The sequence below is a fragment of the Vipera berus genome (genome assembly GCF_964194415.1).
Source record: "Vipera berus genome assembly, chromosome: W".
In the NCBI taxonomy this organism is placed as follows: domain Eukaryota; kingdom Metazoa; phylum Chordata; class Lepidosauria; order Squamata; family Viperidae; genus Vipera; species Vipera berus.
In genome coordinates, this window is record NC_138210.1 from 37,353,417 (window position 1) to 37,374,306 (window position 20,890).

The 20,890-nt window shown below is 41.0% G+C and overlaps 1 protein-coding gene across 1 annotated transcript in view; it reads left to right on the forward strand.

Moving 5' to 3' along the window:
• The window catches only part of LOC308676258 (phosphatidylinositol 5-phosphate 4-kinase type-2 beta-like), a gene marked incomplete at its 3' end in the record, with an annotated part of 65,049 nt that overhangs the window by 42,105 nt on the left and 2,054 nt on the right, over nt 1-20,890 (forward strand). The window contains exons 2-6 of the mRNA XM_081342072.1: nt 2,552-2,649; nt 5,658-5,754; nt 13,862-14,014; nt 15,970-16,116; nt 17,598-17,636. Of these exons, the coding sequence (XP_081198198.1) occupies nt 2,585-2,649; nt 5,658-5,754; nt 13,862-14,014; nt 15,970-16,116; nt 17,598-17,636 (501 nt within the window). The 5' untranslated portion in view covers nt 2,552-2,584. The remainder of the gene's footprint in view (nt 1-2,551; nt 2,650-5,657; nt 5,755-13,861; nt 14,015-15,969; nt 16,117-17,597; nt 17,637-20,890) is intronic.

The window sequence follows — 20,890 nt, forward strand, 5'->3', positions numbered from 1 at the left end:
AAGCGTCTGTGGCTGGAAAACGTCTGCCAAGTTTATTACACAAACAAACAACAAAACATGAAACAAGATACCGGAGCTTTGATCCTCAAACGGAGCGGTTGCTTTCAGCAACCAGCCCTTCCCCAAACACTCCCTTTATTAGAGTTCAGGGCGTGGCCTCCCTGTGCCTCCTTCCGAGGAGTCCCACAGCCTTTCTCTGCTTGCTCCTGCTTGACTGCCTCCTGCATCGGGCGTCCTTGAACAGGGCCAGCTGTGGGTCATCATCATCCGCACTGTCGGGCTCGCGCAGCTGAGAAGAGGGGCCTGGCTGGGGGCTCTGCGAAGCCTCCAAGCCATCATCAGCAAGTTCGTCTTCAACACCCTCCTCCTCCCCCTCGTCTGAGTCATCCGAGTCATCCGACCCGGCTGCCGGACCCACAGGCTGACCCTGAATCACAACATAAACTAAACAAAAGGCCTTCACTGTGTTTTGGCTGGTTATTGGTCAGGCGAGCTTGCCTCTGGTCACAAAGGAAAGTAGACAGGAGCTCATAACTTCCTGGTCTCTTCTGTATGGAAAGTGACCAGTGAAAAAGTGCTTATTGACACAAATGTACATGATAGCACATGAAGTTAAGAAGAAAATACTCAGGCTCGGTTGTGCTTTGCAGATCTAATAACTTCAGAAACAAAATATTAGAAACTATTGCAATTTTTTTCTTTATATTTTCAGCAGTTATGTTAAAATTAGTTAAGCACAGATTTCTCTGGATTATCCAAAGAAGCTCCAATGAATAATTTAAAAATTGGTCACACTGCTGAACTCTGAAGTAGATGAAGTTTTAGAATGGACAGTTCTGTGTAATATATTAGAACAGGAATGCCAATCTTTTCCTGTTGAGGGCTGCTTTCCTTTAGACTTTTTCTTGGGGACCCCATAGTGAGTAGAACTGAAGAAGTGTGTGGGTGGGAACAGAGTATAAAGTGAAATAAATTGCTGCTTCTGCTCTATACATGGCAGGTTACTATAAATGACAACTTAATATAGCATTATCCACATGTTGAAGCACCCAATGGCATTGTATACTCTGTAGTTAAAGTTGGAAAGTTTTGATATGTTTTGCACTTAGTTTCTATGCTACCGTGTTTCCCCAAAAATAAGACCTGGTCTTATATATATATATATATGTATGTATTTTGCCTCCAAAAGAGGCACTAGGTCTTATTTTCAGGGGATGTCTTACCCGCTTATTTCAGGACCACTGCACCCAGGCCTCCCACACCCTGACACCTGTCACGCCGCTGCCTAACTTCTGCGGCCGCTTGCAGCAGGATGCCAAGTGGTATGTTGAGCCAGTGCCACCAATTGCAGCAGGACAGCATGTGTCCTGCCGTGCTGTGCCAGTGCCACCACTCACACATGCAACGGCACCAGCGCAACATGCCACATGGCATCCTGCCACGAGCAGTTTCCATCAAACAGAAGAAGTGGGCCAGCGGCCATGCAGGCTCCCACTGGACAGGGCTGCTGTTGCTGGTGCTTCCGCTGCGAGGCAAGGCAGGTGTCAGGGCATGGGAGGCCTGGCTGCAGGAGCCCTGAGGTAAGCAGGTGTGGGGCGCGTGGGGCAGCTCCACCCCCCTGCCCTAGCTTGATTTTTGTGCTTAGCCCCACCTTGTAAAACAGACGGTGGGATGGAGTGGATGGGGTCTTGACTAGGGCTTATTTTGGGGGTAGGGCTTATATTAGGCACACATGTAAAGATCAAGCTAGGATTTATTTTCAGGATAGGTCTTATTTTCAGGGGAACACAGTATGAAGCATCCTTTCATTTTTAATCCAGAAAAATGTGTTTCCTTCCCCCAACCCCAGAATCTAAAATTTGAAAGATATAGCAATATGTATGAGATTCTAAAAAGCAACAATAACTGTTTTTCCCACAGCAAGCCTTTTGTCAAGAGTTGTATTTTGTAAATATTATTAGTCCTCAGAGAATTTCTGAGACCATATAAAATGTTTTGTTACATACAGACTAACAAAAATAAGAACATTTTCTTTTAAAAATAAGAAAAGACCACACTTTCAAAAATATAGTTGTATTAAAATGCAGTCAGATGATTAACTAAAAGTGTGAGTGATTAGGACAGGCCTGAAATTATTTATATAGATGTACATAATTATCTGTCTAATAATTGAGAAAGAAAAAGAGAAGCATTACATTGTTACAGTATATGAATTATACAGACTCATTGCCTGGAGACAACAACTACCCAGATAAATAACAATAACAAAATTGGAAGGGACCTTGGAGGTCTTTTAGTGGATGATATAGCCTAGAGCACTCAGATCCCTATGATTTCCTTCTCTCAACAAATACAGAATAAACTATCACCCCTTTGTAGAACATAACTGTGCTTTCTTGACTGTGAAACTTCAGGTTATACATTTAATCCTGAAACTGCCAGTACAGGTTAGTGGAGTATCGTGGCTCTATGACTGTACATACCAGCAGTGCAGGTGATTTGCTTTCTCTTTTCCCTCACTTTCTGTTTAGATGTTGTGTTTCTTTTGCAGATTAATGAGTTGAGTAATGTACCTGTCCCTGTTATGTTAATGCCAGATGACTTTAAAGCCTACAGCAAGATTAAAGTGGACAATCACCTTTTTAATAAGTGAGTAATAAACATATAATGAATATGTAATGACATGAACCATAATTTTGCAGAAAACTGTGGCACAAGATAAAAACAAGTATTATAAAAGAGTATCTTGAAGCCAGCACTATCCATGTGTGTGAATGTGCTCTATGTCCAGCCATGTATTGATATGATTGGGAGCTGCAGTTCATTTTCCGATAAAACCAGGCCATAGGGGATAACATCCTTTCTGTAACAAATGTGTTGACTGCTCATACATGTATCATTGTATTTTGATGCGCCAGCATATTTAAGGAGTATCTTTTTCCATATACAGTATGCCTCCCTGTTCTTTAGATCTCTAGGAGAAATACCATTCTGTGTGCTTGGTTAGATACAGTACAGTAGAAATCAAAGAAGTAATAGGGTTACAATGCTTTACAGTGAGAGAAAGGCGTCAGTTTTGTTTCAGATGCATCTCTCTGGGCATTTTGGTGTACAGGTGAAACTCGAAAAATTAGAATATCGTGCAAACGTTCATTTATTTCAGTAATGCAACTTAAAAGGGGAAACTAATATATGAGATAGACTCATTACATGCAAAGCAAGATAGTTCAAGCCGTGATTTGTCATAATTGTGATGATTACTGCCTCAATGCAGCGTGGCATGGAAGCTATCAGCCTGTGGCACTGCTGAGGTGTTATGGAAGACCAGGATGCTTCAATAGCGGCCTTCAGCTCTTCTGCATTGTTCGGTCTCATGTCTCTCATCTTTCTCTTGGCAATGCCCCATAGATTCTCTATGGGGTTCAGGTCAGGTGAGTTTGCTGGCCAATCAAGCACAGTAATCCCACGGTCATTGAACCAGGTTTTGGTGCTTTTGGCAGTGTGGGCAGGTGCCAAGTCCTGCTGGAAAATGAAGTCAGCATCTCCATAAAGCTCGTCTGTGGAAGGAAGCATGAAGTGTTCCAAAATCTCCTGGTAGACGGCTGCGTTGACCCTGGACTTAATGAAGCACAGTGGACCAACACCAGGAGATGACATGGCTCCCCAAATCAACACAGAGTGTGGAAACTTCACACTGGACTTCAAGCATCTTGCAGTGTGTGCCTCTCCATTCTTCCTCCAGACTCTGGGTCCTTGGTTTCCAAATGAGATGCAAAAGTTGCGCTCATCAGAAAAGAGGACTTTGGACCACTGAGCAACAGACCAGGTCTGTTTTTCTTTAGCCCAGGTAAGACGCTTCTGACCTTGTTTATTGTTCAGGAGTGGCTTGACAAGAGGAATACGACATTTGAAGCCCATGTCCAGGATCCGTCTGTGTGTGGTGGCTCTTGATGCACTGACTCCAGCCTCAGTCCACTCCTTGTGAAAGTCCCCAACACTTTTGAATGGCCTTTTCCTGACAATCCTCTCCAGGCTGCGGTCATCCCTGCTGCTTGTGCACCTTTTTTCCCCACACTTTTCCTTTCCACATAACGTTCTATTAATGTGCTTTGATACAGCACTTGGGGAATATCCAACTGCTTTTGCAATTACCTTTTGAGGCTTTCCCTCCTTATGGAGGGTGTCAGTGATGGTTTTCTGCACAACTGTCAGGTCAGCAGTCTTCCCCATGATTGTGATTCCTACTGAACCAGACTGAGAGACCATTTAAAGGCTCAGGAACCCTTTGCAGGTGTTATGGCTTAATTAGCTGATTAGAGTGGGACACTTTGAGCCTAGAATATTGCACCTTTTCACAATATTCTAATTTACTGAGATTGTGGATTTGGGGTTTTCATGAGCTGTACACCATAATCATCACAATTATGACAAATCACGGCTTGAACTATCTTGCTTTGCATGTAATGAGTCTATCTCATATATTAGTTTCCCCTTTTAAGTTGCATTACTGAAATAAATGAACTTTTGCACGATATTCTAATTTTTTGAGTTTCACCTGTATGTAGACATATTGAATACTTTATTGTATTCTACCTATAATACAAGAATCTTCCCAGACTACTTGGGAACAAACCAATAAGATCCCATGGAACTTGGAGTGGGTGGGTCAGTCCTACAGTAGTGGCCAAAATTGTGGAATCCTTTTGGGAGAAGTGAACATTTGAGGTTTGATGGCTAATAACACCACTTCTTTTTGGAGTAGTACCATAAAATTATATATCAATGGAAAGATAATCAAGAATGTAATGCAATAACTTTTATGAAGGATTTACTATTAGAATAGCAGTTATAAAGAAGAAAAGTGAAACACATAGAAAAAACAAGATAAACAAAAATTATCACCATAGAAAAAAATGAGACATACAAAAATTATCACCATGTCAGTTAATACTTAGTTGGGTAACCTTTAGCATGAATTACGGCCTTACAACGTCTTCCCATGGAGTGAACCAAGTCCTTTATTTCTGCAGCTGTTATAATGTGAAACCAACATTGAATGATTGCTTCTACTGTATGTTCACTTATAAATTAGACTCCTTGCCTACAAAGTTTGCTTTGTTTTTTTTTCTCCCCAACTTTTTCAGTTGGTATATGAGGACAAAAATTCTACTAACCAAATGTTACTAACCAAGTCATTTGCTACAATTGAACCTAATTAGTTTTTCCCAAAATAGAAGATTCATCATTTTGCCTTTCTTTTTACTCTGCCTGTACTGCTAACATTTTAGTAGTGTTCAGCAGCATTAATAAATATAACTTCATTATAGGGTAAATACTCAGCAATCAATCCCACTTTTTTGATTAGATAGTAAATACCCACACACCCAACCTGGTTTTCATCAAATGTCTTTGAACTGATATGTTGGCATTACAGTTCCAAAATTCCCAGACAACATGACCAGACTTGCAGTGTATCTGGGAGAACATTGTGCTAGGGAAGTCTGATTTCATTGTCACATAAGTTAGATACAAAAAAAAATGTGTACAAAAAATGTTGAACTACAGTATGTACCATGTTGAGATGTATTCTCAATCTAGTATGTATATTTAAAATACACGTTTACACAGAAACACCAATTTTTTGTGGTTGCTTTCAGAGAGAACCTCCCAAGCCACTTCAAATTTAAGGACTACTGTCCACTGGTATTCCGAAATCTCCGGGAAAGGTTTGGGATTGATGATCAAGACTATCAGGTAGGGAACAAGCTGACAGCTTTTCATTGAGATATGTCAAAATAATTGAGATACGACAAAAAGTATTTCTGGCTTTGTGGGAATTGGGAATTGACTTTGTGCAAGAATGGGACCAGTATGAAGAACAGGTATCAAAGAGACAAGTTGAATTATTTATTGTATTGATTGCATTTATATTTTCCTCCAAAGAGCTCAAGATTGTATACATGCTTTCTCCTCACAGCAATTATTTGAAATGTACTAGGCTGAAAAGATGGGAAGTAATGTTCTTCAGGTTGTGATAGGAAAAAAAGGTAGGTTTGGGGAAGGGATGATAAAAATGAGTGTATGAGTAAAGAAAGATACAAAGATGTGGGGGAGAAATATAAAAGAAGAGGGAAACAGCACAAATCTATAATAAAGATTATATGTACGAGGGCAATTCGGAAATAAACCTCTGTTTGGTTATCAATGACATACTCGCAGATACAACTTTTATTATACACATTAGAAAACTACAACATTACATTACTTTTTGACATAATCACCATTCAAATTGAGGCACTTGTCATAACATCTTACAAGGTTTGAAATTCCTTAGTAGTAGTTGCTCGGTGCCAAATCTGGCCTATAGTGGGGGTGATCAAAAACATCCCAATGGAACTGCTTCAAAAGTTCTTGGGTGTGTCTAGCGGTGTGTGGGCAAGCTTTATATGAACCAACACCACACTAGAAGTAGTGCCATAGAAAATCCCACCAAATGGACCGACTTCTGGTTTGCCATCGCGGCGTTGGACGTGTGGGGCAAGTGTCTCCATTGTCCGGTTTTATCCTGCTGGGGGACCCTGGAAAGAGTTGGAGGGCGACCAGCAAGGAGAGGACCCCTGCTGATTGCGGAAGGGCAGCAGCTCTTCCATTTGATCCAGGGCAGCTCTTCAGACCAACGGGAAAAAAGACCGGCCATAGCAATATGGCCCATCACTCAGCCGCTGACGACCGAAGTCAAATCTACTATCAAGCACACTGAAAGCAATGCGGAAGAAGCCGGGTGAGATTTTATCTTCTCTACACCCTAAGTACTTTCCTGTAAAAGATCCTTGAAGTATTAACACCCTGTGAGGACAGAGGGAAGGGAATTCTCGTCCCACACTCCAAGAACAGCGGCGTCTGACTACCCAGGGGAACTAAGCATCTAAAAGAATAATTTTAATTGAATTGGACTTACATGCCTTTGAAACCTGGGGACCCTACAGTGTCTTATTCTTACTGGAAGATTTTGTTATTACCTGTAAAGAAATAAAACTGGGACAGAATCTAGAAGAATTTGGAACTTAAAAAACTTCAAATGGTATCAGTGACATCTTGTGGTGGAACTTGGTATGACAATTTGTTATTTGCCATTTTATAAAAAGAGACTTGGCTTACAGCCCAGACCTAGATAAGACTGTGTTGACCTTGGCAAAAACAGCTGGACAGTGAAACTGGCATATCTAAATGGTGAATGTAAACCCTTACTGATATCTGTTTAACAAATAACTTCTACTAGACAGATGGTTTATAAATACGTGAAAAAGATGGACGAGGACCAGAAAAAAACTCTAGCCATGCTAAAAGCAATACATGAAACCATCCTTGCAGCTTGCGACAAAATGAGGCCCAAAATAAAAGACCAAGATGACAGCTCAGATACACAAAGCCAAATCCTGATTACACCTAACGAATCAACAATAGCAGATGAAATGGAACAGCCAAATATTAAGATAGAAGACTCAATTGATCAACAAGTACAGATGATGGGCAATCCAGACAGGGAAGGGACAATATTGAAAATGGAAAAGACTCTCTATACAATCCAGAAGAAACTTCAGAAAGAAGAAAAACAAAGTGAACTAAAGGCAAATATACCAGAGCAAATATGGGGGACTAGAATTGCAGGACAATCTAATGAATATAAACGGGCCAGTCCTCCCAGAAAACTGGCAATCAATTGGTCTCCACTGATACAAATACTACACATGAAAATGGAGGGAGACCCACTTGATGATCTAAAAGCGTTGATATCGAAGGCTAATTGGCAAAGGAAGAAAGCTAGAATAAGATTGAAGATTGGGGATTTGATTTATTAGAGGGGACTTTACCTTGTCAATTAGAGGGTTAATAGGAGAGGCTGAGATAAGGGGAATCTGGGTTATTAGATTTAAAATAGTTGGAAATTAGTGGAAAATAAGGCTCTGATTTGTATAATATTGAAAAATAAGGATTGAAAGGGAAATAAAAATTAACTATCAGGAATATGTTTGACTTATTGATTATCCCAGGCAATATGTATAATGGCTATGATCTACTAAAAGGGGATATTTTATTATTAACTAGAAAATTTAGTATGGTGGTAAATAGAAAAACTTTAGGAAATAGAATAAGATTACATTTAAACAGATAAAATGTGTATTTTGGATATTATAGTTTCTTATGAAGTGAGATAAGGGAAACCTTGGTTACCTAGAGCTTGAAAATTATGGATTTTAAAGGTTGATTGGAATATTGGAGAGAATTTAAAAATTAAGTAAAATTAATAACAGGGCATGGATTGTTATACCCAGATTAATTAAAATATGTACAGGTGAAACTTGAAAAATTAGAATATCGTGCAAAAGTTCATTTATTTCAGTAATGCAACTTAAAAGGGGAAACTAATATATGAGATAGACTCATTACATGCAAAGCAAGATAGTTCAAGCCGTGATTTGTCATAATTGTGATGATTATGGCGTACAGCTCATGAAAACCCCAAATCCACAATCTCAGTAAATTAGAATATTGTGAAAAGGTGCAATATTCTAGGCTCAAAGTGTCCCACTCTAATCAGCTAATTAAGCCATAACACCTGCAAAAGGTTCCTGAGCCTTTAAATGGTCTCTCAGTCTGGTTCAGTAGGAATCACAGTCATGGGGAAGACTGCTGACCTGACAGTTGTGCAGAAAACCATCATTGACACCCTCCATAAGGAGGGAAAGCCTCAAAAGGTAATTGCAAAAGAAGTTGGATGTTCCCAAAGTGCTGTATCAAAGCTCAGTGGTCCAAAGTCCTCTTTTCTGATGAGAGCAACTTTTGCATTTCATTTGGAAACCAAGGACCCAGAGTCTGGAGGAAGAATGGAGAGGCACACAGTGCAAGATGCTTGAAGTCCAGTGTGAAGTTTCCACAGTCTGTGTTGATTTAGGGAGCCATGTCATCTGCTGGGGTTGGTCCACTGTGCTTCATTAAGTCCAGGGTCAACGCAGCCATCTACCAGGAGATTTTGGAGCACTTCATGCTTCCTTCCGCAGATGAGCTTTATGGGGATGCTGACTTCATTTTCCAGCAGGACTTGGCACCTGCCCACACTGCCAAAAGCACCAAAACCTGGTTCAATGACCGTGGGATTACTGTGCTTGATTGGCCAGCAAATTCGCCTGACCTGAACCCCATAGAGAATCTATGGGGCATTGCCAAGAGAAAGATGAGAGACATGAGACCGAACAATGCAGAAGAGCTGAAGGCTGCTATTGAAGCATCCTGGTCTTCCATAACACCTCAGCAGTGCCACAGGCTGCTGGCTTCCATGCCATGCCGCATTGAGGCAGTAATTGCTGCAAAAGGGGCCCAAACCAAGTACTGAGTACATATGCATGCTTATACTTTTCAGAGGTCCGATATTGTTCTATGTGCACTCCTTGTTTTATTGATTGCATGTAATATTCTAATTTTCTGAGATTGTGGATTTGGGGTTTTCATGAGCTGTACGCCATAATCATCACAATTATGACAAATCATGGCTTGAATTATCTTGCTTTGCATGTAATGAGTCTATCTCATATATTAGTTTCCCCTTTTAAGTTGCATTACTGAAATAAATGAACTTTTGCACGATATTCTAATTTTTCGAGTTTCACCTGTATAAGTTAAAAGTGTATTGATAAATGTAACAATGATTTTTTTATTGAGTTGATTTAATCAGAAATGTACTAGCTTGATTAAGGGAAAAAGAGAAGAAATAGTTGATGATGTAACCTGAGATCGGTACTAAAGTTTATGCTATTGAATTGTTTAACCACGCCACCACATTGCATTTCAAATACTTAAATGTAAAATTGGAAAACCAATAAAATATTATATAAAAAAATAAAATCCCGTCAAATGTGAAGATGCCAAAGTAGTAATGCTAGTGAAGTTCATGGAGCGTGGTTCGACCATCAGTTCAGAAGTCTACTTGAAACGTTATGAAAACTCAGACGAGCCATCCATAACAAGCGTCGGTGCATGCTGTCTCCCTGTGTGGTGTTGGTTCATGATAATGCATGCCCGCACACTGCTGGTCGCACCCAAGAACTTTTGAAGCAGTTTTGTTGGGATATTTTTGATCACCCCCCCTCCCCATAGCCAAAATTTGGCGCCAAGTGACTATTACTAAGGAATTTCAAACCTTGTAAGACGTTATGACAAGTGCCTCAATTTGAATAGCAATTATGTCAAAAATTAATGTAATGTTGTAGTTTTCTAATGTGTATAATAAAAGTTCTGTATCTGCGAGTGTTTGTCATTGATAACCAAATGGAGGTTTATTTCCGAATTGCCCTTGTGAAAAATAAATTACATCCTCTTTGAGTTCTATGGTTTTATGTATCAGGACATAATAAAAATCATCTGGTCCTTAGCAGTTCTTAAAAGTAGGTAAATAGTACCTCAGATGAAGAACAACACATGGCATATTTTACCATGTCATCATTTATTTTACAAAATACATTAGAAAGCCAAAATGGAGAAGCCATGTATGAAAAACTAAGTATACCCTTACTGCTTCCATAGGTATGAAGAGGCTAAGTATCAGCCAGGTGTTGCTAATCAAGTGCCCTTGATCAATTGATCATCAGCAAGTGTGACTACCTCTATAAAAGTTGAAGTTTTAGGAGTTTGTTGGTCTCCAGCATTGAGGTGTGTGTTATCACAATGCTAAAGGGTAGAGGCATCAGCAATGATCTTAGAGAAGCAATTGTTGCTGCCCATCAATCTGGGAAGGGTTATAAGGCCATTTCTAAAGACTTTAAAGTCCATCATTCTACAGTGAGGAGGATTATTCACAAGTGGAAAACATTGAAGACAGTTGCCAATCTTCCCAGGAGTGGACGTCACAAGGTCAGACCGTGCAATGCTCAGAGAAATTACAAAAAATCCAAGAATTGCATCTCAGACTTTACAGGTCTCAGCACGTTAAATGTTGAAGTTCATGACAGTGCAATTAGAAAAAGACTGAACAAGTATGTTTTGTTTGGAAAGGTAGCCAGGAGAAAGCCTCTTATCTCTAAAAAGAACATGACAGCATGGCTTTGGTTTACAAAGTTGCATCTGAACAAATCACAAGATTTCTGCAGCACTGTCCTTTGGACAGACAAGACCAAAGTGGAGATGTTTGGCCATAATGCACAGTGTCATGTTTGGTAAAAACCAAACACAGCATATCAGCACAAACATCTCATACCAACCATCAAGCGTGGTGGAGGGGCGATGATTTGGGCTTGTTTTGCAGGCACAGGGCCCAGGCACCTTGCAGTCATTGAGTCTACCATGAACTCCTCTATATACTAAAGTATTCTACAGTCAAATGTGAGGCCATCTGTCCAGCAGCTAAAGCTTGGGTGACATTAGGTCATGCAACAGGACAATGATCCCAAGCACACCAGCAAATCTACAACACAATGGCTGAAAAAGAAAAGAATCAAGGTGTTGCAATGGCCCGATCAAAGTCCAGACTTCAACCTGATTGAAATGCCGTGGCGGGACCTCAAGAGAGCTGTGCATAAACAAATGCCCACTAACCTCAATGAACTAAAGCAATATTTTAAAGAAAAGTGGGTGGAAATTCCTCCACAACAATGTGAGAGACTGATAAAATTATACAGAAAATGGTTACTTCAAGTTATTGCTTCTAAAGGTGGTTCTACAATCTATTGAATCATAAGGTGTACTTAGTTTTTCACACATGGCTTCTCCATTTTGGCTTTCTTTTTGTAAAATAAATGATGACTTGGTGTAATTGTTATTGTTCATCTGAGGCTGTATTTACCTACTTTTAAGAAGTGCTAAGGACCAGATGATTTTTACTACAGTACGTAAAGTCATAGAACTCAAAGAGGGTGTACTTTTTCACATGACTGTATGTAAAGAATGTGTTTTGTTCTATGCACAGAGCAAACATTGTGGCTCAGAGATTTAGCAGAACCATTTTGAGTGGGGTTCAGTTCAACCAAACTGAAATCTGGAAACATCTTGTTTCGGGTTTCAACCAAAACAAACTCTGCCCTGCAGTGTGAGTAGAGAGAGGCCAGGAGCCTCACCCCTCTTTGCTCTTCTTCTCCACATTGTCTGTATGCTAACGTACCCACCAATCCTCCCAGCACCTTTCTTTCCTATACCTCCTCTTAGTTGTTATCTATATAGTACTAAAATTCTAATAGTTCTGACCTTTAACTGGGTGAAATGGTGCATCAGAGGGTAAAAGGTTTTGAACCAAAGTAGCTCAGAATGTGTCCAAAATCCAGGACCCATAACACCTGAGTGAATGAAATTTGGGGACGTTCAATGTCATGGTTCCGATTAATGAGACAATTCAAACAAGTTGCAGGCATATTATTTATCTTAAAGTCTTTGTAATGAAACGAAACATCAGGACTCATGGAGGGATGCCAGAATCTGAAATCTCCTCCCCCCAAACCTATCGTAACACACATACAATTCCCGCCCTTATCTACATGTCATAAATCACACTATCCAATTAGTTTTACATATGAGGTCTCTCCTCCCATTCTGTATGTGGGCTTTTCTAATCTTCTCAAAATAGTTGTTAGAAAATTCCCTCCCTTCAAAATTCAAAGTGAAGCAGTTTAAACAAAAGGCTGTCTCTTATATTGTCATTGCAAAAACATGTCAGTGTTTGCAGCATTGACACCAATCCTCCCAGCACCTTTCTTTCCTATACCTCCTCTTAGTTGTTATCTATATAGTACTAAAATTCTAGTAGTCCTGACCTTTAACTGGGTGAAATGGTGCATCATAGGGTAAAAGGTTTTGAACCAAAGTAGCTCAAATGGGCTAACTTACAGAATGTGTCCAAAATCTGGGACCCATAACACCTGAGGGAATGAAATTTGGGGAAGTTGTGGCTGCTTCGGTTCTACTGGCAGCTGCTGCAGTCATGTGATATTCATTTTCAACATTCTGTGACAGTTTCCCAGCCAGTCTCTCAATCCCTTGCTCCCTCCCTCACCCAGCAGCAGCCACTTACCTGCCTGCTGGGATGGGATGGGATGGGATGGGAAGGGAAGGGAAGGGAAGGGGATTTCCAGTGCTCTCTGCCAGATTCCCACAAGGAAACTCTGGGGAAGCTGGTAGAAAGCCAGAAGTAGCTCCTGCTCCCTCTGCTTTTTTGTCCACTCTTGGTCATTCTGTTTCTCTGTTTAGATACAGAAATATCTCTGAAAAGTTGACCAAATTGGGCACAGGTAGTCTAATTGTTTTATACAAGTGTGGCATACCCAGTTGGTCTACTCGTCTCTTCACCACCATTTCCCAGTACCTTCCTATTAGCTGCTGCCACATGGTGCCCTGTCTTGGAACATAAGTGCTCAGAATACTTGGGTCCATGTCTAAACCAAGCACATTTTACTTCTTCCCAGACAAAACAGAGTTCAGTCCTGGCATAGACTACCAAACCTTCCTTTTCTAGTATGTGGATAAACATGTTTATGTGGGGGAAAGATTCTGGTTTTGAAATCTTTTAATATGTAGATAATCCTGGTATATACTTGGGTACTACTGTCATTTATGCATTGGAAAACAAAAAGGTGGTGATCCTTGTAACTGTCCAGTTTTGAAAACCAGTTTAATAATTTTATCAAAGATATTTTAAAAAGTACACAAAAACCTGATACAAAAGTTGTTCATGTGGTACACAGTTGGCATAAACTATTTCTGAAACACTGTGCAAAATACTTCTCATTCTTGCTTCAACTAAAATTAACCTGAATTGCACGCCTAGTTTGAAGATGCATTGGGGGTACCTAAATTTCCGAATGGATTTTGTTCTTCCACATAGAATTCTGTGACACGGAGTGCTCCAGTATACAGTGATAGCCATGGTCGATGTGGAGTTCGCTTCCTTACCTCCTATGACCGGCGGTTTGTCATCAAGGCAGTGTCAAGTGAAGATGTTGCAGAGATACATAACATTCTAAAAAAATATCACCAGGTGAGTTACATGTAGGAAGAAAGTGTACTAGCCCAAGTATTTCAGAATACCATGGTGGACATAAGTCATTGTAATAGATGCTCATATTTTGAGGGGACACTTCTACAGAAATTTTCCTGTTCTCCCAGCAAGAGAAAAAAGAGGCTGAAAAAGAGATGCTGTCAAGCTTAGAACCCAGCTGCCTTTAAGTGCCTTTAGCTTGCCTACAGAGCGGGGAGGGGGGATGGAGAAACAGAGTGGAATCCACAGGTGGCTCATCTTCATGAGAAAGCAGAGAAGTGAAAGGTCTGTTTTGGTGAACAGAGAATGCTTCTCACAACAAACAGTTGTGTTTCAATTGGACATTGTGACCTGTCCGGTCAGAGGAGAGAGGAAGAGAAAGATTCATTTAATTAACCACTTCCCACCTTTTCGTTAGAGCCAGCTTTCGCTTTCTAACTTGCCGCTATGATTCAACCCATTAAAGATAACATTAGAGGACACTTTGACTCCGGTGTGTTTCTTGGTGGGGATTTCAGGCGGAGGTTGACACTAAGCTGGCTCTCTTAAACTAACAACGTACAAAGGGGTCCTGAGCCCCTGCCCCTCTCCAATAGTTATTGGAGGGGTGGTGAAGACTCAGGGGAAGATGTCTGGATCATGTTCGGGATCATCCAGCAGAACCCCAGGGAAGTTGGGATCAGCTGGAAGGACCCCGTCTGCGGCTATTTCGCTGGGGGGGGACCCCTGCTGGAGTGACGGGGGATGCCATGACCCCTCCTCCTGCAACTCAACCCAAGGAACGGGTTGAACGGAAGGAGTTGACCTTGGAATGGACGGAGGGAGTGACTGCATTCAACCAGCCTGAAATGGAGGGAGGAGGTGTGGAGAGCCGTGGAAGCTGAATTCCAGTCGCATCGCCCTCCTGGGAAGGAGGAGTAGACTGATGGAAGCTGAGGGCTGCCGAGATGATGGAGCAGGTGGATCAATACTTGCCCTGGTGTGGCAGTCAACCCATTAAAGACAACATTAGCGGACACTTTGACACCAGTGTGTTTCTTGGTGGGGATTTCAGGCGGAGGTTGACAGATGCTTTCCTTCCAGTTTATGAAACTATTGTTGGTGTGACCTGTGAATTACACTGCATCATTTTTATTTAGAAAAAACATCAGATGCAGCTGAGCCCAGAGTTATTTTTCCTTAATTTCTTTTTCACTTTTAACTCTATCACCACAGAGTTAAAATGGGAAAGATTGTTTCCAGATTTACTTATATCTTGTGATGAAGAAGCAACTTTCCAAATGGTGAAAAGGGCTCTCAAAAGAAAAAGCTCCATCGGGCCCTTTTGCTCCACAAGAGTACAGATGTATTGTTTTGCATCATGGGTGATATTCTTCATTTATTTTCTCCATTCAGGAGGTTCTGGTTGCATTATCCAAGAGCTCCAGACCAATAGTTTCTTATGAACAAGTCTCAGGATCGTAGTTGAGTTGAATAGAATGAGATTGGTCTATTCTGGACAATGGAAGCTTTTAAGCTAGTAATCATAAGGCCATCTGATTTTAGAAAATCGGTCTCTCCAATGTAACTGAAGAGATCTGAGCTTAGGAAAATGTGGTTAAAATAATTACTTTCTTGTCATAATCACATTTTATTCTGGTAATATGAGGCTCAGGACTGTGTTCCTTATTGCTAAGATTAACTTTTGTAGCAAAACAGTTGTTTTACTGATATCATGTTTCTTCACCATCCTTACAGATAAAAAGTTTTTGTCCTTTTGGTTTCATTTATTAGAAATAATTTAGGATACCAGGTTCTATTTTGAGATGTTGATACTTTAAAAAGTATCTCAAATGCCCTTCTAAAGTTTCCTTCTATGGCAACCCCCAAAACACCCTTCCATTTAAACTGTGCTGGCAGCTTTTAGACTGACACTGATTGATTGTATATTCTCTCCTTTTCCTCATTCCCTTTAGTTCATTGTGGAATGTCATGGGAATACTCTTTTACCCCAGTTTCTTGGCATGTACAGGCTTACTGTAGATGGTGTGGAAACCTACATGGTAGTCACCAGGAATGTATTTAGTCACCGGTTGACAGTGCATCGGAAATATGATCTCAAGGTGAGAATCTCTAAGTTTGCCAACGTCCCATTCTGGCCTCAAAAAGTGCTTGCTTGTAGGTTTAGAATCATAAGCAGACACTAGAGCAGGCATGTCAAAGTCGCGACATCAGGTGACGTCGCGCGACATATCGCGACTTTTTCCCCATTGCCGGCAATGGGGAGGGCACGGTTTCGTTGAGATGCATCCGGCCCACGGGCCGGCATTTGACATGCCTGCACTAGAGTCTTGGAGTTGTGAAGAAAGTAGGGTAGTGTTTGAAAAGTACTATCATTTCTGTGTAATTCAAATGTTTACTATATTCATATGGTTCAGTTTCCTTTTATAAGTATGTTGGTTTTCTCTGAAGGTTGAGTCCAGTACACCATGGCTGCTCTAAAGCATGGGTACAGTTTAGGCCCGGTGTTGATTTTGCGTTCTGTAGGAGTTTCACGCTGGAGGAGGAAAGCTATCACCACAGAGTTAAAATGAGAAAGATTGTTTCCAGATTTGCTGCATGAAATTAGAACTGGTGGTGTCCACTAATTGTATCACAGTGTTCTTTAATACCTGTAACTTGCTAGTATAAAAACCAAATTTGGTATTCCCCACCCCCCCCCACACCCCAAATTGGGATTGCTAAGAGACATTGAAGGGCGAATTAAATATTTTGTTTTGAATAACTGTGACTTCCTCAGAAATTTTTAGACTAAACTTTTGGGACTGTTTTGGTGTTGGGGAATCTCATGACTGTTTGCAAACCTCTGTTTGCATGTAATGCAAAGAGCAGCTGGCAGTCAGAAGTGAAATATTTTTGCATAAATTCCTGCGGAATTTCATACAGTAGTGCATAGATGGTGCACTTGATTTTCTAGACCAAACACAGTGGTAGTTTTAAGGTAATTAGTGTATGGTTCGCTGAGATGTGAAAATACAGGTGTTGTTTTTGAAAGCTGTATGAACCAGGCTATCCCATAAAGCCATAACATGTTCATTTATTTGGGCATGTTATATACATAGCAGTTGTGTTTTTTTATTCTGGATTACATTTAGCATATTCTTTGAACCCTGCTGGTTTGTCTATGTAAGAATTCTGCCTTCAGCCATGGAGAGTCCAGACTGTATTAGAGAGGATCACATCAACAAAGTGAGAATGAGTCATTTCCTGACTGTTGATCGTTGATATTTAATTTCTAAATCAGAGAATCATAGAGTTGGAAAGGATCTCAGAGGTCATAGATTATCTTTTTCTATGAAGGATAAGCTAAAACTGACATAGTAAAGCTGACTTAATGTATTCAATTCTGGGGAGTGTAATATTTTCCCAGAAACAACATTTTTGTGGTTTAAATGTTTGGAAAATGAAAGGAGAGGAAATAAGCACAAAGAAAGTTGCACTGGCTTTGCCCTTAATTTATAAATGTGTAGTCAGTTTTGTAAAAAAACAAAAACTTTTGGCTTTAAATAGGCAATCACTTTCTATTCTTTATTTTCCCCTCCAGGGTTCAACAGTAGCAAGAGAAGCCAGCAACAAAGAAAAGGTAAAAGCTGCTGTTAGAGAAAGTTTTAAAATAAAAATCTTGGTCTTTTGACTAAACCTATAAAATGTTACTGTCCTGTGGTATATAAGCAGATGAAAGTGCATGTTGAGAAACTGGGAAGATGCAGTAAGCTTGCAACTTACAGGTGAAACTCGAAAAATTAGAATATCGTGCAAAAGTTCATTTATTTCAGTAATGCAACTTAAAAGGGGAAACTAATATATGAGATAGACTCATTACATGCAAAGCAAGATAGTTCAAGCCGTGATTTGTCATAATTGTGATGATTATGGCGTACAGCTCATGAAAACCCCAAATCCACAATCTCAGAAAATTAGAATATTGTGAAAAGGTGCAATATTCTAGGCTCAAAGTGTCCCACTCTAATCAGCTAATTAAGCCATAACTCCTGCAAAGGGTTCCTGAGCCTTTAAATGGTCTCTCAGTCTGGTTCAGTAGGAATCACAGTCATGGGGAAGACTGCTGACCTGACAGTTGTGCAGAAAACCATCATTGACACCCTCCATAAGGAGGGAAAGCCTCAAAAGGTAATTGCAAAAGAAGTTGGATGTTCCCCAAGTGCTGTATCAAAGCACATTAATAGAAAGTTGTGTGGAAGGGAAAAGTGTGGAAGAAAAAGGTGCACAAGCAGCAGGGATGACCGCAGCCTGGAGAGGATTGTGAGGAAAAGGCCATTCAAAAGTGTTGGGGACTTTCACAAGGAGTGGACTGAGGCTGGAGTCAGTGCATCAAGAGCCACCACACACAGACAGATCCTGGACATGGGCTTCAAATGTCGTATTCCTCTTGTCAAGCCGCTCCTGAACAACAAACAAGGTCAGAAGCGTCTTACCTGGGCTGAAGAAAAACAGACCTGGTCTGTTGCTCAGTGGTCCAAAGTCCTCTTTTCTGATGAGAGCAACTTTTGTTTTTTTTTTGTTTTTTTTTCATTAAAGAGTTTTACAAGAACAAAATTTTACAATATATCCCCAAATCCCTCCCACCCCAAACCCACCCACTTCCCCCCCCACTTCCCAGAGCTAAATACAGGATTATAGTTACAATAATCATATTCTAAATAAAAATTATGCATAAGGTTTAGGTTTAGGTTTAGGTTTTATTAAATTTTTATACCGCCCTTCTCCCGAAGGACTCAGGGCGGTGAACAGGGCATATCATAAAACTACAAAAATACAAAAGTTAAAAAAGAATTAAATTATTGCCCACAGTAAAAACAATAGAAAATATATATAAATATTAAAACCCTAAGTAACTCCCCATCAGGCCAGGCCAGCTTGTTCAAATAAATGGGTCTTTAACCCGCGTCGGAAGGAGCGGAGATCCGGTGCCATCCGGAGCTCAACCGGCAGCTGATTCCACAAAGCCGGAGCGCCCAGAGAGAAGGCCCTCCCCCTGGGGGCCACCAGCCGACATTCTCTGACTGGAGGCACCCTGAGGAGGCCCTCTCTGTGGGAACGCACAGGGCGGAGGGGAGTCGACGCCGGCAGCAGGTGGTCCCTGAGGTATTCCGGACCCATGCCATGTAAGGACTTAAAAACCATCACTAAGACCTTGAACCTCACCCGGAAGACAACTGGTAACCAATGCAGCTCGCGGAGCAAAGGTGTAACATGGGAGTACCGGGAAACTCCCAAGACAACTCTCGCGGCCGCATTCTGTACCAGTTGGAGCCTCCGAGTGGTCTTCAAGGGAAGCCCCATGTAGAGAGCATTGCAATAGTCAAGACGAGAGGTCACGAGCGCATGAGTGACCGTACACAGGGCATCCCGGTCTAGATAGGGCCGCAACTGACGCACCAGGCGAACCTGTGCGAAAGCCCCCCTAGTCACGGCTACTACATGATCTTCTAAGGTAAGCCGTGCATCTAGGAGGACTCCCAATATGCGTTCCCACAGAGAGGGCCTCCTCAGGGTGCCTCCAGTCAGAGAATGTCGGCTGGTGGCCCCCAGGGGGAGGGCCTTCTCTGTGGGCTTTGTGGAATCAGCTGCCGGTTGAGCTCCGGATGGCACCGGATCTCCGCTCCTTCCGGCGCGGGTTAAAGACCCATTTATTTGAACAAGCTGGCCTGGCCTGATGGGGAGTTACCTAGGGTTTTAATATTTAATATTTATATATATTTTCTATTGTTTTTACCTTGGGCAATAATTTAATTCTTTTTTTAACTTTTGTATTTTTGTAGTTTTATGATATGCCCTGTTCACCGCCCTGAGTCCTTCGGGAGAAGGGCGGTATAAAAATTTAATAAAACCTAAACCTAAACCTAAACCTAAAGGTTCCCCCGCACATGCGTGCTAGTCGTTTCCGACTCTAGTTTCAAAGCCGAAGAGCCAGCGCTTGTCCGAGGACGTTTCTGTGGTCATGTGGCCGGCATGACTAGACGCCAAGGGCGCACGGAACGCTGTTACCTTCCCACCGTAGTGGTCCCTATTTTTCTACTTGCATTTTTACGTGCTTTCGAACTGCTAGGTTGGCAGAAGCTGGGACGAGTAACAGGCGCTCACTCTGTTACGCGGCACTCGGGATTCGACCCGCCAAACTGCCGACCTTCCGATCGACAAGCTCAGCGTCCTAACCCACTGAGCCACCGCGTCCCTTATGCATAATATACAATTAACCAAATTCATAATGTGCTTTAACTCCCCTTTAACATAACTACATACAAAGTACCAATAACAATATCCCACTAAAATCTACTCATAAGCTAAATGGAACTTTTTAGTCCCATATTTGTTCTGAATATAATTTATCCATCTCCTCCAAACTGAAATATATCTTTCCTGTGAATGATCTTTCAAATAAGCAGAAATCTTAGACATTTCTGCAAGATTCGAAACTTTAAACACCCATTCTTCTATAGTGGGCAAACTATCCTTCTTCCAATATTGTCCCACCAGTAACCGTGCTGCTGTTATCATGTTCAACATCAAGTTAGTTTCTTTAACATCACAATCTACAACAATACCCAATAAAAACAATTGCGGAGAAAACTTTATCTTTCTCTTAAAAATCTTTTGAATGTTCCACCAAATTTTAATCCAAAAAGCTTTTATATTTCTACAAGTCCACCATATGTGAAAATAGGTAGCTTCTAAACTACCACATCTCCAACATTTAGACTGTAAATTAGGATACATGTTGGACAACTTCTTGGGATCCAGATGCCATCTATAAAACATTTTATAAAAATTTTCTCTTAAATTTTGAGCCTGAGTAAATTTAACATTTCTAACCCA